This window comes from Mastigoproctus giganteus, chromosome 1 (assembly GCF_048544385.1).
Source record: "Mastigoproctus giganteus isolate SK-2022 chromosome 1, ASM4854438v1, whole genome shotgun sequence".
NCBI classification, from domain to species: Eukaryota; Metazoa; Arthropoda; class Arachnida; order Uropygi; family Thelyphonidae; genus Mastigoproctus; species Mastigoproctus giganteus.
This window is the reverse complement of record NC_143575.1, coordinates 147,790,498-147,816,890: the sequence shown is the minus strand read 5'-3', so window position 1 is coordinate 147,816,890 and position 26,393 is coordinate 147,790,498. Positions and strand designations below refer to the sequence as shown.

Here is a 26,393-nt window from a genome sequence, read left to right as displayed (position 1 = left end):
AAATGTGTGTGCATATATGTGCGCGCGCTTATAAATGTATGTGTGTGCATATATGTGCGCGCGCTTATAAATGTATGTGTGTGCATATATGTGCGCGCGCTTATAAAGGTATGTGTGTGCATATATGTGCGCGCGCTTATAAAGGTATGTGTGTGCATATATGTGCGCGCGCGTATAAAGGTATGTGTGTGCATATATGTGCGCGCGCGCGCGTATAAAGGTATGTGTGTGCATATATGTGCGCGCGCGCGCGTATAAAGGTATGTGTGTGCATATATGTGCGCGCGCGCGCGTATAAAGGTATGTGTGTGCATATATGTGCGCGCGCGCGCGTATAAAGGTATGTGTGTGCATATATGTGCGCGCGCGCGTATAAAGGTATGTGTGTGCATATAGGTGCGCGCGCACGTATAAAGGTATGTGTGTGCATATATGTGCGCGCGCACGTATAAAGGTATGTGTGTGCATATATGTGCGCGCGCGTATAAAGGTATGTGTGTGCATATATGTGCGCGCGCGTATAAAGGTGTGTGTGCATATATGTGCGCGCGCGCGTATAAAGGTATGTGTGTGCATATATCTGCGCGCGCGCGTATAAACGTATGTGTGTGCATATATCTGCGCGCGCGCGTATAAACGTATGTGTGTGCATATATGTGCGCGCGCGCGTATAAAGGTATGTGTGTGCATATATGTGCGCGCGCGCGTATAAAGGTATGTGTGCGCATATATGTGCGCGCGCGCGCGCGCGTATAAAGGTATGTGTGCGCATATATGTGCGCGCGCGCGCGTATAAAGGTATGTGTGTGCATATATGTGCGCGCGCGCGTGCGTATAAAGGTATGTGTGTGCATATATGTGCGCGCGCGCGCGTGCGTATAAAGGTATGTGTGTGCATATATGTGCGCGCGCGCGTGCGTATAAAGGTATGTGTGTGCATATATGTGCGCGCGCGTATAAACGTATGTGTGTGCATATATGTGCGCGCGCGCGTATAAACGTATGTGTGTGCATATATGTGCGCGCGCGTATAAAGGTATGTGTGTGCATATATGTGCGCGCGCGCGTATAAACGTATGTGTGTGCATATATGTGCGCGCGCGTATAAAGGTATGTGTGTGCATATATGTGCGCGCGCGCGCGCGCGTGCGTATAAAGGTATGTGTGTGCATATATGTGCGCGCGCGCGTATAAAGGTATGTGTGCGCATATATGTGCGCGCGCGTATAAAGGTATGTGTGTGCATATATGTGCGCGCGCGCGTATAAAGGTATGTGTGTGCATATATGTGCGCGCGCGCGTGCGTATAAAGGTATGTGTGTGCATATATGTGCGCGCGCGCGTATAAAGGTATGTGTGTGCATATATGTGCGCGCGCGCGCGTATAAAGGTATGTGTGTGCATATATGTGCGCGCGCGCGCGCGCGCATAAAGGTATGTGTGTGCATATATGTGCGCGCGCGCGCGCGTATAAAGGTATGTGTGTGCATATATGTGCGCGCGCGCGTATAAAGGTATGTGTGTGCATATATGTGCGCGCGCGCGCGTATAAAGGTATGTGTGTGCATATATGTGCGCGCGCGCGTATAAAGGTATGTGTGTGCATATATGTGCGCGCGTATAAAGGTATGTGTGTGCATATATGTGCACGCGCGTATAAAGGTATGTGTGTGCATATATGTGCGCGCGCGCGTATAAAGGTATGTGTGTGCATATATGTGCGCGCGCGCATAAATGTATGTGTGTGCATATATGTGCGCGCGCGTATAAATGTATGTGTGTGCATATATGTGCGTGCGCGCGTATAAATGTATGTGTGTGCATATATGTGTGTGTGCATGCATATAAATGTATGTGTGTGCATATATGTGTGTGTGCATGCGTATATATGTATGTGTGTGTGCGCGCGTATATATGTATGTGTGCATATATGTGTGTGCGCGCGTATAAATGTATGTGTGCATATATGTGTGTGCGCGTATAAATGTGTGTGCATATGTGTGTGTGCGCGTATAAATGTGTGTGTGCATATATTTATGTGTGTGCATATATATGTGTGTGCGCGTGTATAAATGTATGTGTGTGTGCATATATATATATATATTTTTTTTTTTTTTATGAGAACCCCAAACACGAAAGGTATCAAAACCTATAGTACTTAGTACCGTGCATGGGTTGAAGGAGAAGTATGGAGAGAGGGGAGGGGGATGCCGGAAACTTTCCTCTAGAGACTAAACATGGGTTTCGCCACTTCAAGCCTCCAATAAGCAAAGTGGTGGTATTTCACCGGTTGATGAAAGTGCGCGCGTATAAATGTATGTGTGTATGCATATATATATGTGTGTGCACACGTATAAATGTGTGTGTGTGCATGCACGTATAAAGGTATGTGTGTGTGCCTATATATATATGTGTGTGCGCGCGTATAAATGTATGTGTGTGTGCATATATATATGTGTGTGCACGCGTATAAATGTGTGTGTGTGTGCATGCACGTATAAATGTATGTGTGTGTGTGCGCGCGCGTATAAATGTGTGTGCGCGCGTATAAATGTATGTGTGTGCATATATATATATGTGTGCGCGCGTATAAATGTGTGTGTGCATATATATATATGTGTGTGCGCACGTATAAATGTATGTGTGTGCGCGCGCGTATAAATGTATGTGTGTGCGCGCGTATAAATGTGTGTGTGCGCGCGTATAAATGTATGTGTGTGCGCGCGTATAATGTATGTGTGTGTGCATATATATGTGTGTGCGCGCGTATAAATGTGTGTGTGCATATATATGTGTGCGCGCGCATATAAATGTATGTGTGTGTACATATGTGTGTGCGTGCGTATAAATGTATGTGTGTGTGTATATGTGTGTGCGCACGTATAAATGTATGTGTATGCGCGTATAAATGTGTGTGTGCATATATATATATGTGTGCGCGCGTATAAGTGTGTGTGCGTATAAGTGTGTGTGTGCGTGCATATATATTTGTGCATATAAATGTATGCATGCGTGCGCGCATATGTGTGTGGGTATAAATGTATGCGTGCGTATGTGTGTGGGTATAAATGTATGCGTGCGTGCACGCATATGTGTGTGGGTATAAATGTGTGTGTGTGCGCGTATACACATGCATATAAATGTGTGTGCGCGTATACACATGCGTATAAATGTGTGTGTGCATTTACACGTGCGTATAAATGTGTGTGTGTGTATAAATGTGTATGCATATAAATGTGTGCGCGTATAAATGTGTGTGTTCGTGTTTAAATGTGTGCATTTGTGTGTGTTCGTGTTTAAATGTGTGCATTTGTGTGTGTGTGTAAGTGCCTGTGCATGTGTGCTACACGCACGTGCAGGCACTTACACACACACACTAATACACAAATGCACACATATACATTTATACGCATATATTTGTGCGTATAAATATATTTGTACATATATATTTATATATAAATATATTTAGTAAATTGTATGTGCGTAAATATATATTTTGTAAATATATATGTGCGTAGTAAATATGTATTTAGTGCGTAGTAAATACATATATTTACTACGCACATATATATATTTGTGCGTAGTAAAAGAATAGACCGGTTGGGAGCAGCATATGTTATCTCGGGTATGCATGTTGTGAAATTGTGTTCATGTGCCACAATGAAAGCTACATGGCTCATTACTTTGGGAAGTTGTGTTGTTATGTAAATACAGTAGATTAAAAATTTTGTGACCTCTCAAACCTCTCCTGCTGGGAAAATTTTTTGTGAACTCTAAACTATCTCATAGATTTCCAAGTTTTTTTTTTTTTTTTTTATGGTTTCAAAAGGTTTTTGTAAATTTTATTAGTTTTTAAATATAAAAAGAATTTAGAATTAGTAGGGCATATGATGCAAAAAAGCAAGCTTATATAGCATCGGCAAAAAAAAAAAAAAAAAGCCCCTTCCATTTTCCCCATCCATTCACTCCAAATGTTTGTGTAGTTCTACCTTGAACTTGTTTAAGTTGCTGACCTCCACTACAACAGATGGAAGTTTGTTCCAACTATCAACCACCAGCTGGCTAAAGGTGAATTCCTACACATCTATTCTACAATTGTCTGTCCTCAGTTTGAATTTATGCCCCCTCAGGTGAGTAATCTGAGCAAGAGAAAGAATTTTGCTAACATTGAGTTGTGCAATCAATTCAAGGCCTTATACACCTCAATATGTGTGCCTTATACACATATTGAGGTGTATAAGGTGTAAATATTCAAGGCCTTATACACCTCAGTTAGATCACCTTACAGGTGCCTAGTCTATAGAAGCTCTAATTTGCAGAATTTAAGTCTTTCTTGGTAACACCAACCCTTTGTTCCACTCGCCAATCTTCGTTGCCTTTCTCTGTTCCAGCAGCTCTACATTTTTCCTAAAATGAGGCCTCTAGACCTGTATATATTACCCAAGGTGTGGCCTGACCATTGCCCTGTACAAGGGGACAATCAGCCCCCCCTTATCCCTGCTAGCAAAATTCCCATATATGATTGACAAAACACCATGAGCTACTCTTGCAGCCTTTATGCACTGATCAGAAACTTCATATCTGACTGCACAATTACCCCCAGGGTCCTTTTCATTCTCCACCACCTGGAATGTAGTACCACCCAGTTGATATGTTACTCCGGGGTTACTGCTACCCATATGCAGTACTTTACATTTGTCAATATTAAACGCCGACCGGGCTAGCCGGGTGGGTAAAGCGCCTGCCTGGCAACCCAAAGGTCGCGGGTTCGAATCCCGTCTCGGGCTTGGATCAAAGTACTGCAAAAAAACCTTGGGAGGTGCACTATGGCCACAGCAGCCGATGCGCCAATAACTACCAAAAAAAAAAAAAAAAAAAAAAATCAATATTAAACTTCAGTTGCCACCTTGCAGCCCATCTGCTCAATTTTTCCAGATCCTGTTCAGTAGTGTACTGTCATTACTAACCCTGTCAACCTTTGTATCGTCTGCAAACTTAAACATTAACTGTGATATACCTTCATCAATATCATTGATAAATACCGAAAAGAATGATGGGCCAAACACCGAACCCTGGGGGACTCCACTAATAACTTTAGTCCATGAAGAGCAGTGTCCATCGATAACCACTCTCTCTGTCTTCTCCCACTCAACCATCCTTTTATCCATTGTAGCAGATTGCCCTTAATGCCATACTACTCCAATTTGTACAGTAGTCTTTCATGTGTCCCAGTATCAAACCCTTTCCTAAAATCCAAGTACTGGGTAGTTATAAAAGGAGTTTCCCAATTCAGGAGATCCTAGTGTGATAGCGATTAGAATTATTGTTGTAAAAATCATTTATGTTATGGGGATGCGATTTATAGAAGGGAAAAAAAAACAGAAGTTCAAATTTTTGCCACCAGGAGAAAAGGGTACTGCACATATGTAAAAGTTGTTATTTACTTCAAGACATGCTGCTTATGGAAATGACATCCTGTTAGATAAAAGCAGAAAGGCCAATACCACCATCAATAACCATTATGACTCTTACAAAAAAAGGAATGTACTCTTATAGTAATGCTACTCCAGCATATGACAGCACAACAAAACAAATGGCCCTCAGTCCCCAGCATCTTTCACTTCTCCTCTTACGGCAGTGAGAGGATCAGAGTGGAAGCAGAGGGTGCTAAGAATCTCTGGGTATGACCAGGCTGCCATGCACGGAAACTGAACTTGGCCTGTTATAACGTAAGATCACTCATTGGTGAAGACAGGATATTAGAGCTGGAAAAGGAATTAGAAAATGTGAATTGGAATATCATTGGTTTGGCTGAAACAAGAAGAAGAAATGAATCACTTATAAGTTTATCAAGTGGAAATCTGCTGTACACCAATGGAAACAATGAAAGGAGTGAAGGTGGAGTTGGGTTTCTGGTCCATAAAGAATTCAAAAGTACATCACCAAGGGTGTCAAGACTAATACTTAAGATTTCTAAGAGGTACAAGCTAAAGGTTATAATGATTTATGCATCAACAATGAGCCATGATGATGATGATGAAGAGGTTGAAGAAATGTACACCGAAATTGAGAGCTTCTAGATGAGCAGAAACCCCACTACATTATTATTATGGGGGACTTCAATGCTAAGGTTGGAAAAAGAGAAAACAGCACAGAAAGGGGAACTATAGGAAATTTTGGAATTGGTGAAAGAAATGAAAGAGGTGAAAGACTTGTGGAATTTGCAGTATCTCAAGGATTGTCAGTAATGAACACTTTTTTCAAGAAAATTGTGAACAGAAAGTGGACATGGAAGAGTCCAAATGGATTAACAACTAATGAAATCGACTTCATCCTCACTAACAGAAGATATATTGTGAATGATGTTACCATCTTGAATAAAGTAAATGTTGGAAGTGATCACAGAATGGTAAGATGCACATTTGATATAGATGTAAAAAAAGAAAGGAAAAAACTGACTAGAGTAAATAATGGGAAGGTCTTTGAGATAACACAAGAGGAGAAAAAACAGTATGTACTGGAACTTAAAAACAAGTTTGAGCTTCTGCAGACTGCTCAGGACCAAGATATCGATGAGGAATATTACAACTTTCTGAAAGTGATAAAGCCCAAGAAACCTATAGGGAAAGAGAAATCCAAAGAAAAAATTAGTCAAGAAACACTTGATATGATGAACTGAAGGCAAAAAATGAAGAGCAAGATAAATAGTAACAAGGAAAAAATTGAGTATACTGAGTTATGCAAAGCCATTAGAAAGAGACTCAGAGAGGACATAAAAAGATTTAACACAAGAAACGTAGACCAAGCATTAAAGGAAAACAAAGGATTTAAATCAGCAGCCATGGGCAGTAATACAGAAAGACAAATGATACTGAAACTGAAGAATAGCGATGGTGTACTTATAAACAGCAGAGAAGGCATAATTCAAATAGCAGAAGACTACTATAGAGAATTATACAAGGAGCAGGGGAATGATGCCAGCAGTGTGGAAGATGGATCGCAAATTAGTAACACGTATGACATACCCGATATTCTTCCTGATGAGGTAGAACATGCGTTGAAGAAAATGAAGTCCCAGAAAGCCCAGGGAGAAGATGAACTTATTGTAGAGTTGTTAAAATTGGGAGGAAGAGACATGACACAAAAACTGGCAAGACTCTTCACAAAATGAATTAGAAAAGGTGTGACGCCTAGGGAGTGGAATAATGCAATCGTAGTTTTGCTGCATAGGAAAGGAGATAAATCAGAAATTGGAAATTATAGACCAATTAGCTTGTTATCTCACATCTACAAGTTGTTCACAAGGGTCATTACTAACAGATTAGAAAGAATACTTGATGAGAATCAACCGAAAGAGCAAGCTGGCTTTAGAACAGGATTCTCAACTATGGATCACCTTCATGTAATATCACAGCTAATGGAGCAAGCAAATGAATATAAAACACCATTATGCCTGGCATTTGTAGATTATGAAAAGGTATTTGACTCCATACAGCATAAGTCATTTCTCAGACACTGGAAAGACAGGGCATAGATACCCCATATATTATGATTTTGAAATTTAGGAAATTTAAAATCGAGAAAGGAGTTCGACAAGGAGACGTGATATCTCTGAAGCTGTTTACTGCTGTCCTTGAGGAAGCTCTCAGAAGATTAGACTGGTCGCAGAAAGGAGTCAATGTTAACAGAGAGCACCTAAACCACTTACGATTTGCAGATGACATTGTGGTCATAAGCCACGATCCCAAAGGATTAGAGGAAAATCTTAATCAGTTATGCAGAGTTAGTAAGGATTTTGGTCTAAAGATGAATATGGCTAAAACAAAAGTAATGATGAACAAATATGCCACAGAAAGGGACATAATGATTCAAGGAGCAGTAATTGAAAAGGTGGAGTCATATACTTATCTGGGACAAGTTATTAGCTGTAATAATGATAAATGGCTGGAAGTCAAGAGAAGAATAAATTTTGAATGGATAGTATGCAGGAAATATAGTGACATACTGAAGAGCAATATCCCAGTTTGTCTGAAACGTAAAATAATGAACCAATGTATACTCCCCACCATGACTTACAGAAGTGAAACTTGGGCACTCACCAAAAGAATGGAAGAGAAGCTGAGAACTACACAGCAAATAATGGAATGAATTATATTGGGAATCGGACTGTTAGATAAGAAGAGAAACACATGGATTAGGCAGAAAACTCAAGTAAAGGACATTTTTATCAAAACTAAAGAACTAAAATGGTCTTGGGCAGGACACATAGCTCGGAGACATGAAGACAGATGGACTAAGAAAATAACAGAATGGTACCCAAGAGGAGCTAGAAGAAAACCTGGAAGACAAAGGCGGAGATGGATAGATGAAATTCGTGAGTTTGTGGGTAGTAAATGGATGGCCAGTGCTCAAAACAGAAGGAACTGGAAAGTTGCTGGAGAGGCCTTCATCCTGCAGTGGATTTAAAATGGCTGATGATGACGAATGCAGCACTACGTAAATATCGGAAACTTAAAGGTTTGCATAAAACTAATAAAGAAATTTGGAGCGACCAGGGAGTTAGGTGTAATTCTAGGGAGGAGGCTACCACGTATCGGAACAGTGGTAGTGGATGAAGTGGCAGTTGCAATGGCCTCCAGGTCAGAATGCAAAACACTACCAGTCAGTAGTGCCAGAGGTGTGTCAAGGGACTTGAACCTTCTTTGGTCTACTGTAAATAAAGTGTTTCGAATAATTTTTATGCTCGTTCCCGTAATCCCTGGGGTACTCCACTAAATAACATTAGTCCACATAGAGCAGTGTCCATTTATTACCACTTTCTGCAGTCTCCCACTCAACCATCCCTTTATCCAATGCAGCAACTTGTCCTTAATGCCATACCAACCCAATTTGTTCAGCAGTATTAAAAGCTTTCCTGAAATCCAAGTATATGATATCGAAATTATTTTTTCCTTCCAGTTCCTTTGTGACCACATTGTAATATCCAATCAGGTTGGTCAGACTGGGCTTCCCCTTAACAAACCCATGCTGTGTCTGAACTATTACTCTAGTCATGTCTTGGTGATACTGTATCACCTCTTTAAACTAGTTTAACTAACAGGTCTATAATTATTTGTGTCACCGTATGAACCCCCTTTGTGAAATGAGGATACATTTGCATATCTCCAGTGCATGGGGACCTTAACACATTCAGGACAATGTTGGAAAAAAGTCTTGAGTTAGGATTGAATTTGAAAGTATCTGGAATTCTGAACAGACATAATAGGAGGGAGTACATTTTGAGTGTTGTCAACCAATTTAGCCATGGAGAAAATGTGCAAGGCTTATAGTGTAGAATTTTTTTCTCTGTGTGGTATGTGCTTTGTTAACAGGAGATAGTGCTTTTGTGGGGGGTGGTAAAGTTTTTTTTTATGTATCTTCTTTTTTGTATTAATTTATATTTATTTATTTATTTATTATAGATAAATATTTATATATCCCCTTATAAACCCCTCCCACTTTTACACTGACTTGATTGATTTCAGAAAATCCCAGACTCACGGGGACCCCAAATATAATAGGTATTCTTCCACTGGACTGGCTGAGTTTCGGAATGACAGACACACACACATGAATGTAGAATATACCATTGTTTATTGACATATCATATATAAGAAAACTTGCAATAACATTTAACTGAATACAATATTTAGTTGGAGACTTGTTATCATACTAACGTTTAAATGTGTATATATCGTGATATCAAATCAATCATTTCACCAACACTTATCCATTTCTAATACATATTCTTATATATTATAACATTAGATAGTATGAATCAGAGCTGTAATACTCAATATGTTCTACGTTGATAATAATATTAGTAAATTAATAAGAGGAGTTTACCTCAATATAGTACGTGGAACACTTCCGTATGATACCCTCCAGAAATTAAAACGGAAAAATCGATAACTTACCGGTACATTAAAGTAAAATATAAATAATTAAAGTAAAATATAAATAATTAAATAATCAATTTAACACAATTCAAAATCAATTCAAAACAATTAAAATTCAAATTAACGCAATTAAAAGAATCTAACGAAAATATTCAAAACGATTTTCCTTCCTGAAGCTGACAATGCTTTTCGACCGACTGTCGTGATCACAGGAATGAAAATTACCGAATCAGGCTAAACCTGCAACTTAAATAGTGATTATATGTCTTCGTGCATGCACGTAAAGGTCCACGCATCGGAGATCAAATATGGCCGCCCGAACATTACTGTACTATATTGAGGTAAACTCCTCTTATTAATTTACTAATATTATAACATTGTGTCTCTTCATGTTCTACATAGGCTTCAATAGGTCATGGTATTCACCTCACACAATCCCTCGCTCTCTACTCCTAAACAGTCCGTATAAATGATCAACCAACTATCAGCCAATGAGCTGGCTAACAAATTCATTAAGAGTTCGTTTTTCCAAAATTGTAAGGAGAGTACATTTATTCAATCAAACATTTCCTTATAGCCAGGTTAACAGTCAACATTAATCAACCAAATTAAATAGTACCCTTCCAATCAATTAATCCACAACTCCTTAATAGCCTATCTGTTTAATCAATTCCTACTCCAATCAGATATATTCACCATAATTCAACATTCACAATAATTCAAAATTCAACTTTTAACTCTACACTAGTTAGGAAACCTTTACCAATCGTTAACAATTCTTAATTACTTAATAGGTCATTTCTTTCTATCAAACATTAATACAGAACTTCACTTCCAATTATAGACTACTTACACCTTGATTACATTACTCTTATGCCACCCTCTAGGCTGATTATCTTTCTTTATGTATTACATTAGTACTCTTATATATATATTTATCACTTTGACATCCCTCCTTAACTATATAGCATTATCCTATAGTCCTTTCCTTACTAATTTAGGTTCATTTATTCTCAGAAAACTTCCTAACACTACGTGATTTTCTGGGCTTTTCTCCTTGCTCGGTTTACGTTCCTCTCTGCATTAGGCGTGGACTGGAATGCAGAAGGTCGTCCATCCGGGTATCACGGCAATCTTTCTGATGTTTCCCTACCGGGTACTACGCGGCTGGATTTAATTCAGGATCCTATACTCTTTCTTAGTCTGCATTTTTTTCCATGGACTGAGGTGCTTTCCGAGTAGGCCAGTCGCTCGACAGCTCATTTGATTAAACTTTACCTCTAGAATTCTCTGAGTGTGTTTCTCCTTTCTCCCTCCATACTGCTTCAAAATCTACAAGTGAACATTCCTTCCTACTCTAGTCTTACCCAGAGTTCTTATCACAATTCTCCCGCTACAACTTCCATCTACCCCAGGACTGCATCCACCACCCAACCTAGACCACGACTCTTTCCGAATCACCCCAAAACTCAACTCCTCGCATCTGCCCCAGTATCAATTTTTCAGACCCTTCTCTACGTTCTCTCAAAAATCCCTCCGCTTTCTTCCTGGCCAATCGTTGACTTCCACATCCTGTCCTTCGTGATTCTTATTCGTCTCCTTTCATTTCCTTGGGCGTGTTTTTTCATCCTTTATTTCGGGATCATTCTAGGAGGTAAAACGTAAGTTCCGGTCAACTAAGAAAGTTTCAGGCCTTCTTTGTGACCTCACACTCACATCCATTACTACGTCGCCCACACCTGCTAGAGTCGCACCGTGAAATTTTTAAGAGGGTGCGCCCGTACTCAGTGCCCTTTCTAATGAGTATATGCTCCTGTCTTAAGTGGGATTTGTTTCGGTCTATTATACTTAACGACTCACTTAAGGAATCCTTTACAAACGAGGTATAACTAAACTGGGAGTGTCTGGAATAACCTTCAAATTCCAGTGTTTCCTAACCCATGATATTTGAGCTGAAAACTAACTATTTACTCTACAATTAACTCTCCCAATATTTAACAAGACTTTATTAATTATTGTTGTAAGGATGGGTCCTTACACTTTTACAGGAAGATGGAATGCACTTAAATAGATGTGATGCAAGAATATTTGCTGATGCTATCAAGTCAGTGATAGATTTGTTGGAAAACTGCTAGTTTGGTGGGGGGGGGGGGATATACAGAAGAATAGATTAACAAGAACTGCAGGCAGAGGTCAAAGGCACCATCTTAACCCCAGGGGCTCACATCTGATGAGTATGGGCTTGGCAAACCCATACTCACAGGGGTCCCTGATCTTGATATCATCATTCTTCTCTGTCTTGGTGATTCCTTTCTACTTCTATCTCTCTCTCAGGGTAACTCGGGAATTTTTTTTTTTTTGGCTAAGTCGCAGGCTTCTTTGCACCATATGGCTAATAATAATAAAAATTTTAGAGAAGAGTGTAGATCTGTAAGAACGGGCACAGAGGACGATGAGATTAGTAAATGGAACAAAAGAGTGCTCTTACGAAGGAAGGCTTCAGTTCTGTAAATTGTAGCTCCTGGAGACTAGGTATTGGCAAGGAGATCCGATCGAGGGGTATATAATCTTAAATGGATTGAGTAAGCTCAATGTTGATGGGATTCTTGTTCTTGCTGAGACTACACACATGAGAGGGCATAAATTCAAATTGAGAAGGATGGTTGCAGGATAGATATGCAGAAGTTTATATTCAGCCAGCTGGTGGTTGATTGCTGGAACAAGATTCCATCAGTTTTTGTAGAATAGTTTGAATAAATTCAAGGAAGAACTAACTAGACAAGCTTTAGGAGGAGATGGATAGGTGATATGAATTTTTTTTTTTTTGGCTGATGCTCTATAAGCTTGCTTTCTTACATCATTTGTCTCTACAAATAGCAGTCCTAACAGGAGCCAGTGGACACCTGATTACAGAAAATTGTATGTGACAACAACTTTGGCTTATGAAGGCAGTGAGTGGCTAGCCTGAAATCTATTTCAAATGTCTACACCAAATGATGGGCACATGATTAATAGTTGTTTCTCATTTATCTGCTTGTCATTGGGAAAATTGTCATGGGCACTTAGAAAAAAAATATTCACAAGTCAACAACTGGCATTGCTTCCAAGAAATGGAAGGCCATGGGTGGCACATGCTATAAGAATGAACCGGCTGCTGTAAAACACTGACTGAAATATGATAATAAACGACTCCATGAGTTACTGACATGCCTTCACAGGTGTGGTTATATTATATTACAAGAGTTGATATCCCCTAAAATAGAGGGAAAAGTTTAAGCCTATGCAAAGCTTTCTTTTTGGTTTGGTTTATGATATGAGCAATTTTTCAGTGTAATATTTGTGCAGCTGTCGGTGATCTCTACAAAGATGAGCTCAGGTGGTAAACAAAATATAGCTCTTTTAGGTAATGTGCACATTCACTGATAGGTTGCATTTAAGTCTGCAGAATGAAATCTAACATCACGTATTGTAGCAGGTAGTATGATTGCGTTCAACTGCCTGATTGATAGCTGATCATAACAGAAGATAAATTGATAGGTGGATCTAGCAGACTGTAAAATTCACCCATAAACTGATTGATTTACAGAGTAATTCAGACCGCTATGTGTATTAGGAAAGCAGATTGTTGATCAAGTTTCCACAGTAACTTCCTTAACCTCTGCTCATGTGATTGCCAGTTTCTTAACATTAGTTTAGCATTAGCATTAGTTGAGGCATATGATGCAAGAAATCTAGCTTATACAGCATCAGTCAAAAAAAAAAAAAAACCCCTTCCGATTTCACCCACCCAGCCACTCCAAATGTTTGTCCAGTTCAGCCTTAAATTTATTTAAGCTATCAGCTTCCACAACAACAGATGGAAGTCTGTTCCGGCAATCAACTACCTGCTGGCTAAAGGCAAACTTCCGCACATCTATTCTCAACTGTCTTTCCTCAATTTGAATCCATGCCCCCTCAGGTTCTTAATCTGAGCAAGCAGAAGTATCCCATCAGCATCAAGCCTGCTCAAACCATTCAAGGCCTTATACACCTCAATCAGATCACCTCGCATGTGCCTAGTCTCCAGATGCTGCAACTTGCGGAACTTAAGCCTCTCTTAGTAAGAGCACCAATCTTGTTGCCCTTCTCTGTACTCGTTCTAGCAACTCTACATCCTTCCTACAATGAGGTCTCAAGACCTGTATGCAGTACTCAAGGTCTGGCCTGACCATTGCCTTATACAAAGGGAAAATCACCTTGTGTCTGCTAGCAAAATTCCTATATATCATTGACAAAACTCCATGACCTGCTCTGGCAGCCCATCTGCACTGCCAAAGAACTTCATATCTGACTGCACAATTACCCCAGGTCTTTTTCATTCTCCACCTCACTGAGTGTAGTACCACACAGTTGGTATGTTTCTCTTCTGTTACTGCTACACATATGCAGTACTTTGCATTTGTGAATGTTAAACTTCAGTTGCCACTTCTCAGCCGATCTGCAGCACACACTTCTTGATTAGACCGGGATTCGAGCCAGTCTCCACCAAATACGGAGGATGCGGAAAGGTCAGGGAATGACCACCGCATATCCCGGAGTAATATGGCCTTAGTTGCTAATGCTCCTAAAAACCAAATAACAAACAAACATCTCAGCCGATCTTCCTAACTTTTATAGATCCTGTTGCAGTAGCTACTGTCTTTACAGTCATTAACAACCCTGCCAGTCTTTGTATCATCAGCAAACTTTGACATTAAGCCTGATATACCTTCATTGATATCATTTATAAATGCACAAAACAACAATGGGCCCAGCACTGAACCCTGGGGGACTCCACTAATAACATTAGTCCACATAGAGCAGTGTCTATTTGTTACCACTCTCTGCTTTCTCCCATTCAGCCATCCTTTTATTCCTTGCAGCAACTTGCCCTTAATGCCGAACCACTTCAATTTGTACAGCAGTCTTCCATGTGCAACAGTATCAAAAGCTTTACTGAAATCCAAGTATATGATATCAGAATTATTTTTCGCATCCAGTTCCTTTGTGACCACATCATTGTATCTAATAAGATTTGTCAGACAAGACTTCCCCTTAACAAACCCATGTCTAGGTGATCCTGCATCACTCTTTAACCATTGACTCCATTATTTTCCATGCAACAGAAGTTAAACTAACAGGTCTATAAGTATTTGTGTCACCCTTTGGGGATACATTTGTACATCTCCAGTCCATGGGGAACCTCCCTTGAATCTAAGGATACTCTCATAATTATGGCTATGGGTTTGCTTACTTCCCTCACTGCCTCCTTCTTTATAACTAGATAGATTCCATCTGCCCCTGTTGTCTTTTTTTTTTGTTCAACTTCAACAATTTCTCCATTTTGCTGTCCGTTATAAAAAATCATTTAGACCCCTGTTTAGTAAACTTCTGTCCTCCCCCTTCCTTACAGAATTCCTCATGTGTGAATGTAGATGAAAAATACTCATTCAGTTTTCTGCTATCTGAGGAGGATCATCAACAGTTGAACCACCAACATCAAGTGGACCGATCTGATTCATCCTCTTCTTTCTAGAGTACTTATGTAAACATATTAACCCCAGGGCCTCACATCTGGTAAATATGGGCTTGGCACACCTAGGGTCCTGAGCTGGAGATCATCATTCTTCTCTCTCTCTCTCTCTCTCTCTCTCTCTCACTCAGGGTAACTCTGAAGTTTTTTTTTTTTTTTGGCCGGTGCAGCATAAGCCTCAGGCTTCTTTGCACCATATGGCTGATGATGATAATAATAAGTAAAGAAGTCTTTGTTGTTTTTCTTTGCATACTTTGCCAAGGATTTTTCGTAATCAGCCTCCACTTGCCTAACCTCCTTTGTGACTTGATTATTGACTAGCTTACATCTGTCATAGGCTTCTGTGTCACCTGATAATTTATATACATACATATGCATTTTTCTTCTCTGCCACAAGCAACATTAGTTCATCTGACATCAGTTTAGGTCTAAATATTAAACAGTATTTCTTAGTTGGTATGAAAAGCCTAGTAGCTTCCATGGTTAATTCCTTGAAGGCTTTCCATTTAGAATTCATTTAGATGACTTCTTGAACAAAGAGGTAGTACTACTTAGTATGCTTACCTGCTGCTGTAAGAAAGCATTGAACAAGATTCCTGTCCAAAAATAAATGTAGTGAGGTGTTGTTTCATTATATGGAGGCAAAATTATAAATGATTTTTCATCTAAATTTTTGTCCTAAAATACTTTTATCTGATTTTTAAAATTTTTATTTTTATATATATAGTTGGCTGTGGAAATGAGCTTAGGCTGCAAGCTGAGAGATTAGGTAAGTTATATGTGTTAACTATTATCCTTAAATTTTAAAAATTATTATCACCGTAATCTGTAATTCCCTCACTCCATTTTAAACCAGTCTGAACACATGCTGCAAAAACAGTTACCATCCATTCAGTGTCCAACTCTAAACCCACCCAATTGAAGTTTCCTTCTTCCTTCACATGTATTTCCCAACTTACAGAAATTTAAATCCAATATCACCAAGTATTTCTCTCTTCTCAGCTACCTAACTCATTCACCATTCACTCATTCGTAGTACTACGTACTATAGGTTCTAATACTTTTTGGGCATGGGCTTTTTATTTAAACACGCATACACATGTCCACACCCACCCATATTATTGATGATTTAAACATCAACAGTTGATACCACTGTATAGAATTTAAAAACTGTCTTGAGATCACTGTAGTCACCTTTATGAAAGTAAAAAGCTTTCCCTTTACCCTTGATGGTAGTTACATCTTTAAGTAAATCCCACATCAGTACACTGTGATCGCTGTCACCTAGTGGTGCCTTTATCTGCAAATTCTTAAAATATGAATAATCACTATTGATAATCAGATCAATAGTTTTATTCCCTCTGGTTGGAGACGCCTCCATAGCCAGGTGGGCAGGAGCAGCAGCAGCAGCAGCAGTGCGTAGCACACGCTTCTTCATTAGACCGGGGTTCGAGCCCATGACCACCGCATATTCCCGGAGCAATATGGCCTTAGTTGCTAATGCTCCTAAAAACTGAATGACAACAACAACAACCCTCTGGTTGCCCCTCAAACATGTTCCTGTAGAAAACAATCCTCCAATAAATCCACAAAAATTTCGTACTAGCATGCGAGTGACCAACTCAAGTTCCAGTCAATATCTGGTAAGTTAAAATCCCCCCCCCCATTACAAGACATTCTGATTTACTGGCCCACTCTATTTCTCTGCACAGTTTGTTGTACTCATCAGAGTTGTTAGGCTTATAACACACTCCTACTCTCATTTTCCCTTTCCCAGTGTTTGTCACACCAAACTGACTCAACATTGCATTGTCCACCCATGTCAGCTGGTTGCACTTCCTTAGATTTTGTGTGTTTCTTAACTAACAGCATAACCTCTCCTCCCTTCCTACCCTGTGTATCCTTTCTGTAGACATTGTACTCCCCAAATTACAATTCTTCACTGCTTATATTGTGTCACCATGTCTCTGATATCCCAACAATATCTGCTTTTGATTGTCTTGATCATCACTTCAAATTCATCAACTTTATTTTCTATGCTTCTAGCATTGGTGTACATTTAATTATACATGCACCTGTTCTTACTCTTAGTCACCCTAACACAGGCTATGTATTTACTTGTTCCATGATGACTCCCAACAGCTCTTGAAATCACCAGAAACTTGTGCATCCTCTCTTTCACCTTCTTTTCACCTCTGCCTACGTCTTCTGTGAATGCCCCCCAAGCTAGCAGTTTTCCGACTCACATAGTACTGCCTTAATAGCATCATAAGCAATTTAGCTATTGTAATGTGCCTACAGAAAATGCCTTTAAGACTTTAATTATAATCAATATCATGATCACTATTATTTTTTGTTCCCAAATTTTTTTTAATCAAATGAAATTGATATGTAATTATAAGCTGTTTTAATTACTTGGTATTCTGCTATATAGCAATATTTACTCTTCCAGTACAAGTAAAATTACTGACAAAGTGTATACAGTAATGTAATTTTTAACTTTTGCTCTAGCTGGCTACAATCACCAGCATTCAGTGGCATTTCCTTGTGTGCACAGGAGTTCGGGCATAATGTTATCAGAGCTGTACAGCTCAGTTAGGTTGAAGAAATGTTTATAAGTCAGTAGTTTAGTGAATGCTTTGTTAGATAACCTATTTTATATTAAAACATTACTTATAATAAGAATTTATAATGAGAATTTTCTATTATAAGGTAATTTGAACTATTGAATATAAAAATAGGTAATTTACAAGAGGTTTTAATAAGGAAATGCTTAGAAAACATGGTTTCTTTGGCTGTGACTTAAAAAATGCAGTGTATTGCTTTACTTTGTTATTTGGAGATGATCTCTGGACAGAATCAATCAGGTATTATGGATGTAACATCACTGAGTTGTTTTTATATGTGGTGGCTTTTGTAATCCACATAAAAAAAATATTTAATGCCAGTATTTTTGCAATGTCAATATAGAAATGCAATTATATAGTGAGTGTAGGTAAACTATTGTGGCATATAAATGAAAATGTAAAACATAATAGATATATTTGATATTTTTGCTGATGATAACTAAATTGGAAATGCAGCCTCAAGTTAATCAAAGCAGTATGTCTCTCTGTAAAATTATAAAATTTTATATGAATAAGCAATAGAGGAATGATGCTTTTAGTTTAGAAGCACATAGATTCTAAAGCAGTACAATCAGTAGACAGGTTGCCAGTGTAATAATGAGTCAGTCTAGTATGACATAAACACTTGGGAAACAAAAGTGAGAATTAGTCTGTTATAGACCAAATGACTGTGATGAGTATAATCAACAACTAACAGATAGAGTGCATTGTATTACCAACAGTGATTCATCAGGTATTAAGAATCTTCAAGGGTAAAGGTCTTTTTTTTTTTTTTGCAAAGGTCATTATAATGGGCTTAGACATTTTTAAAACTCTTCAATTTTGGGCTGACTGACATTGTAAAAAAAAAAAAAAAAAAATGTAAAAGCCTAATGTGAAGTGTTCAGAGAGAGAGATATAATCATAAAGCCACTAAATATTTTATACCAAAAAGTGAAGACTGACACACATAACTTTCAAGATGCATAGTCAACTCTTCAGATTTACAGTGGAGAATCAGTCTTTTTGATTTAACTCCCTGGTCCATCTCACCACTACTAGTTGGCATTGTAGAGTTTCTTTTTTGTGAAAAACAGTTTTCGGTCTTTTGTTAAATTCAAATTGAGGAAAGACAGTTGTAGGATAGATGTGTGTAAGTTTGCCTTTAGCCGGTGGGTGGTTGATTGCTGGAACAAGCTTCCATCTGTCATTGTAGAATTTGATAGCTTAAACAGATTCAAGGCAGAACTAGACACACATTTGGAGTGAGGATGTGTGAAATGAGAAGGGGGATGGTGTTTTTTTTTTTCTTTTTGGCTGATGCTATATAAGCTTGCTTTCTTGCATCATGTGCCCATGCTAATCCTAATTGTGCGAACGTGCAAACTGTTAATCATTTATATAGTTAAAGTGCAAATTGTTAATCAGAAAAAATGCCTTATCAGCATAAACAGCTGTTTAACAGTTAACATCTTCCTGTGGCTCCATGTATGAAGTGAATGTTGAACTATTCTTGTTTGTACTACAAAACTAGCCTATTCCGTAAAATAAAACTATTCGCAATTTTTAAATTTTAACAACTTTGTGCACACCTAGAAAGAAATAGCTTCAATTTGAGACCACTTCCAGCCCGATCAGTTAAGCTTATCGCGCACACTGACTGTTGAAAGAAAACACCTTCCGTATTTTATATATAGTGGATTCCGGTTATTTTGGCCACCGGTTAATCAGAGCAGCCGTTTATTTGGGACAAATCTTAAAAAACAGAACCCAGTCAAGAAAATGCCAGGGTTTACTTCGCTTAATTGGGACAACATGCCGTTTATTCAAGGCAGGAGACAGCAGCACTGGAGATTACCCTACGATTGTTTTCGACTGTATCACGTGGTTCTGTCGGATTTCTGGAGGTCACAACCATAAAACAATAAAAACAATTAGCAGTCACCTGTTTATTGGGCTTTTCTGTTAGTGCAATCTATCATAAACAGATAGGAAACTCGATCTTATTGAATTTGCGATAATATCGACAGCTGGAATTCTGTGGGTTATTATGGTGAAACGTGTTTACACTTTCATGAAATCTTCAATCATATAAAAAAATTTATTTTCAGAATCTTCTCTTCATTCCTATTTTTAAAGCTTCGTAACTTTTTACTCCATTTTTTTTCACTTGCGTGTATTGTGTTACTTGCAATTTGTGTGTGCCGTGTTCTTTGTTATTGATTGCTTATCTATTTACTGTTTTAAATTTTAACCTCCACCCACAAATGTCAGTGAACAGAAATGTCCACTAGCTGGTATGTACATATTACAGTATGTATTAATTATTCCGATTATCGTGTATATTCTTCTAATTTTCATGTATCATTTAATTTTTTAATTGGTAAGGTAATAAATGGTAATACTATGGTGAATCCATCGTAACGTGATTTGATTGTACAGTGAACCAGTTGTAAAGGGGGAGGTCCATTGTATTTTTAACTATTTAGGTGAAACTTCGGATAATTGGGGCAACCGCTTAATCGGGCCAAAATGCACTAGTCCCATTGTGTTCCAAATAACTGGAATCGACTGTACACACACACACACACACACACACACACACACACACACACACACACACACACACACACACACACACACACACACACACACACACACACACACACACACACACACACACACACACAGGGTGTTTCAAAAGTGATGGTCAAAAATTTAAAGGTGAACTGTACAGACTACAATATGCAAAAAAAAAGCCGTGTAAACATGGGTCTTTAAGTGAATTGTTTTCAAGATATTACACATTTTTAGTTGGGATCCACCACGGACTTGTTTGTTTAGGTTAGGTTATGCTCATTCTCTCCCTTTCCCCCTTTCTCAATGCTCTGAGGTTTAGCAGGCATACTAGTACTTGTCAATGGATAGTCAAAGTGGAAAGAGGTTACAGCAATGAAGAGTGTGGATATGCACACTCTTTTGTCCTTGAAGTTGTCACAGCATTCTCTCAGATATGCCAGACAAGCTGTACTTCTACCTGGGAGTCTAAAACGTTGATGGAACTGATATTCGGGTGACACTTAAGTCAAGTGGACCCAATTTCGGCGAAGTCTGGACGGTCTGTAACAGCCAAATCCTCTGTTTGCACCTTCACGATGGTGGGACTGTTAGTAATCCTGGCTGTAACCTCCATGCACAAGTACATGGTGGGTGACCACCCAGGTGTGAACCAACGTAAGCAGGGGTCGAGGTGTGGCACCCACACCACATGGAGGAATGCCGCCCCTCTATGTTACCAGGCAGTACTAGGTGGTAGATGACTCTCATCAACCGGTGAAATACAGCAAACCTCCGCTATTTGCGGTATCTGTATTCGCGATCGCCGATTTAATATAAAATGAAACCTAAAAAAATGTGAATTTTAAAGCGCCGTGAATATTTTCCACCATAAAAAAACATGGGCGTGGCTAAAATTATCTTTCCCGGTCAAAACAGCGCTCAGTGGGTGGGGGAGAGGGGTTGACAAAATCGCGAGCGTGGATGTTTCTCGCTAATCCTTGTTCAGTATGCGTTATGCGCTTGTCATGGAAGGTTTTGTTGTTTGCTTTTAATTTATATGCTTATAAATTGAATAAATTTATCAATTGAATAAATTTATCAATTTATAAATTGATATGCTTACAAAAATGATAAATCTACCGTTTTGCGGTGTAAAACAGACTTTTTCGAGTGTGTTAACGGAAGAAAGTGACTTTATTGTGGACAAGTTCTTTCTAACTCTTACAAAAATATGGCTACGAATAACAAAGGAAATGTGAAAATATCAAAGAAGGTGATGACATTAGCAAATAAAATTGAGTTATTAGACAAAATTTCTAATAGTGAAAGTGTCTCCTCAGTGACAAAACATCATAAAATCAATGAGTCAACGGTACGATCAATCAAGAAATCGGAAGAAAAAATCTGCCGTAGTGTCCATGAAAACGCGCTAATTGTTTCAAAAATTTGCTCTGTAACTCGTGATGTTAAATTAGAAAAAATGGAAAAAGCTTTAAATCTGTGGATAGAAGACCGAACTCAAAATAAAATTCCATTAAGTTCACTCATCATTCGTGAAAAGGCAAAACTTCTTTATCAACACTTTAGCGAAACTGGTGATAGCACAGGCGAGATAAGTTTTTTTGCTAGCAAAGGCATATTACATTTAATATTAAATTGTTTCTTATTTTCATTTCGATGCCATATGCTTGCATTTCACTATATACTGTCTATGTACATAGTCATATTATGAAGGTACATATAATACACACATAGACAAAATTTTAGACTAGTTTTTCTTATATATTTCATACTTTGGAACGGAATCCCTTTATTACTATGGGAGCCATAACTTAGTATTCGAGTATTCACCTTTTCGGTATTCGCGACATTTTTCAGGAACGTAATCCCTGCGAATAGAGGGGGTTTACTGTACCACCACTTTGCTTATTGGAGGCTTGAAGTGTTGGAATCCATGTTTAGTCTCTAGAGCTAAGTTCCGGTCAGCCCTTCCCTATCTCTTCCATCATGCAATACGATTGATGACTTTTGAGGTTATGATGAATGTCGTGGCGAGATCCAATATTCCTTACATTTCAAGGGTACAGCTATAAAACGGTGTTTGCAGGCCGGCCGCTAGTTAGTACAACGGACCGAACCTATTGGTAACTCTCTAGGAGGCTTCTGGATCAGCTAGTGTATAATCTTGCTACCTCTACTCTGCCAGACACTGGCTGGAGGGAGTCCGAGTAGTGTGTATGCGGGGGGCATTCTCGAGGCCACGTTATGTCAAGGATCTGGGTATATTCTTACCATGTGTATGCCATATCCAAAAATTTCATTACTTCATACAGCATGTCCCACCCACTTTTTCTTACTATTGAATACACCATGAATTGTCAAACTAATAGAGCAAGCTTATCTGCGAAAAGATCTAAACCTCCCAAGGACTTCCTAATTCATTTCACAAATATACGTGGTCTCAATTCTAATCTCAATGATGTCAATTTCTACTTGCAGTCTGCCAAACCACATGTACTTTTTCTGACAGAATCTCAGTTATTGGTTGATTCACGTACTGCTCATCTCAGATGCCCAAATTATTTGCTGTATGATTCCTTTCGCCTCAAAGGTGGTACTTGTGCATATGTCCGTTCCGATATTCCCTGTCAGAGACTTGGCAATTTGGAATCTCCTCTCTTTGATCTTCTCTGGCTTAAAATCTCTATACCTCATTGTGTCAAATTCATCTGTTGTCTCTACCGTTCTCCAAACTCTACTAATCACTTGGAGCTCTTTGACTTCCTCTCTTTGCAACTTTACTTTCTCCAGTCCAACTTTCCTAACAGTGAAGTAATTTTCCTTGGTGATTTTAATGTTCACAACTCCAGCTGGTTTCCTTTTTCTAGTTACACCGACCCAGCAGGTCAGGGCAATTACTAATGACCTTGCACAGATTGTTCATTTACCTACAAGAATACTGGACAATCCTAATCATACAGCCAATACACTTGATCTTTTTCTCACAAACAACCCTTCTAAGTACACGGTCGAAGTGAGAGGTCCTTTAGGCACTTCAGATCACAACTTGGTGATTGTCTCTTCTCCAATGGAACCTTTATCTCCTGGCTATTCCCAACCTCTATTGTTTGGCATTACAAGAATTCAAAATAGGATTACTTGTGAGACTTCTTTTCTTCTTTTCCTTGGTCGGATTACTGTTTCAAAACTTCTGATGTCAACGTTTGCTCAGATCGTGTCAGTGAAATTATTCTTGCAGGAATGGAATCCTTTATCCCATACTCCATTTTAAAATCTCGTCCTTTATCTAAACCTTGGTTTTCCAATAAATGTGCTAAGGCTGTTCAAGAGAAGAATGTTGCATATCGTAATTGGCTTGTTTCTAATTCTTCAGTGTCATTTTCTGCCTACACCAAAGCTCGCAACAATTGTAAAGCAGTTATTAATCAGTCCAAACTAGATTTTGAACAGGCTAAGAGTAGAAAACTTGCTTCTTGCTCTAATGGTAGCTGAGCATTCTGGTCTCTTGCCAAAGCTATTGGCCGCAACTTTTGCCCATCTCTGCTCCCACCTCTGTCCAAACCAGATGGTTCTGTTGTCACTTCAGCCAAGGATAAAGCTGACCTGCTAGCATCCCATTTTTCTTCCAGTTCATGTATTAATGTCCTTGGTAAAACACCTCCCACCATTCCCAACACGCTCCATTCAATGCATCCTGTGGTCTTCTGTCAAAAGGATATCAGAAGGATTTTGATGAATCTTGATGCTAAGAAAGCTCCAGGTCCTGATGGTATTTCTCCACTTGTTCTCAAAACCTGTGCTCCTGAACTTACTCCTATTCTTTGCCACCTTTTTTTCACTTTCTTATTCTAAAGGTGTTTTTCCTTCTGCTTGTAAATTTGCTCATATCCAGCCAGTTCCTAAAAAGATTGCAAATCCCTCTCATCCAATTATTGTCCCATTGCAATTACTTCTACTCTTTCTAAATTAATGGAGAAATCAATTAACCGCCAACTCTTAAACTACCTAGAAACCTTCTGTCTGATCAATGATTGCCAGTATGGATTCCCTCAGTGTCGATCCACTGGTGATATTCTGACTTATGTTACCCATTTACGGACTATTCAATGGAAAGGTTCGGTGACAAGCTTCCATCTTATGGTTTGCCAACTGTTTTTAGTAATTGGTTATCCAGTTTTCTCTCTGATCGCTCACTGAGGGTGATGGTAGATGGCTCTCTGTCTTCTAATTTCTCCACTAATGCCGGTGCCCTCCAAGTTTCAGTTCTTTCCCCCACTCTTTTCCTCTTGTATATTAATGACCTTCTTCCATTGACTGGAAATCCTATCCATAGTTTTGCCGAAGATAGCACATTGCATTCCACTTTCCATTTTGAGAAACCTTGTCCTGCTCAGTCAGCTTCATCTTCTCGAAAATCTGCTACCAATTCTTTAAATGCCGATCTTCAGGTAATTCTCCAGTGTGGCAAAGACAACTTAGTTGATTTCAACCCTTCTAAATCTCAGTCTTGTCTTATATCTCACAAAAAAGGATTCCTCTACTCCTATGCTTATCTTCAGTGACACTCCGATTTCTAGGCAAAATGATATATCTCTTTTGGGGATTACCCTGACTTCTAATCTCTCTTGGCACAAGCACATCACAAATATTGCTTCCTCTACATCTAAAAACTTGATTTTCTCTTTCACTCTCGACGTTACTTTTCTTCCAAACAGCTGCTCACTCTGTAGCGTGCCTCCGTAGCCAGGTGGGAAGGAGCAGCAGTGCGTAGCACACCCTTCTTGATTAGACCGGGGTTCGATCCCGTCACCACCAAATACGGAGGATGCGGAAAGGTCAGGGAATGACCACCGCATATTCCCGGAGCAATATGGCCTTAGTTGCTAATGCTCCTAAAACCCAAATAACAAACAAACAAAACAACAGCTCACTCTGTATAAATTGCAAATCCGCCCTGCCATGGAATATTGTTCCCACATCTGGGGACAGATGTGGAAACAATATTCCCCCAAAACCTCTCTCTCAGGCTTCTTGATTCCATTCAGAAGAGGGCAGTTAGGTTAATTAATGATTCATCTCTAACAGAGTCTGACCACTCGCTTTCTCATAAATGTACTGTTTCTTCTACATGCCTCTTCTACAGATACTTCCATGGGCACTGTTCTTCTGAATTGGCTTCTATAATTCCCGCTCTCTCTCTCTCTCTCTCTCTCTCTCTCTCTCTCTCTCAAAACAGTCCGAACACGTGCCGCCAACATCCATTTACCGTCCAACTTCAAACCCACAGAACCAACTTTTCATCTTCCTCATTTATTCATTCAACTGCCGTTTTCTGGAACAACCTTCATACGTATTTCCTGAAAATTACAATCTACAGAAATTCAAGTCCAATGTCAACAAATATCTTCTTTCGTCTTCTCAACCTCCAACCCAAGCACAGTACTTAGTACTATAGGTTCTAATACCTCTCGTGTTTGGGGTTCACAAAAAAAAACTTCATGTATCGTTAAGCCAACGGTAGCGCACTCGAGGCTGCACCTTTGTACCAAGAAGCATTTCACTGCCGAAGGCAGCTCAACAGGTACACATTCATCAGGATACATCAATGCCTTAAGAGAACATGGGTGCTTTGCACATGGAGTATGAGCAGGTAGGCTCAGAAGCATAACACCTGATGTTGAGGAAAGGGTGTTAGAAAGAATAGAACAAAATGCAGGA

The 26,393-nt window shown here is 39.1% G+C and overlaps 1 protein-coding gene across 1 annotated transcript in view; it reads left to right on the top strand.

Moving 5' to 3' along the window:
* Positions 1–26,393, top strand: part of LOC150091185 (glucocorticoid-induced transcript 1 protein-like) — a 362,458-nt gene that overhangs the window by 115,828 nt on the left and 220,237 nt on the right. Inside the window, exon 2 of the mRNA XM_090382684.1 lies at positions 16,217–16,258. Within this exon, the coding sequence (XP_090238810.1) occupies positions 16,217–16,258 (42 nt within the window). The remainder of the gene's footprint in view (positions 1–16,216; positions 16,259–26,393) is intronic.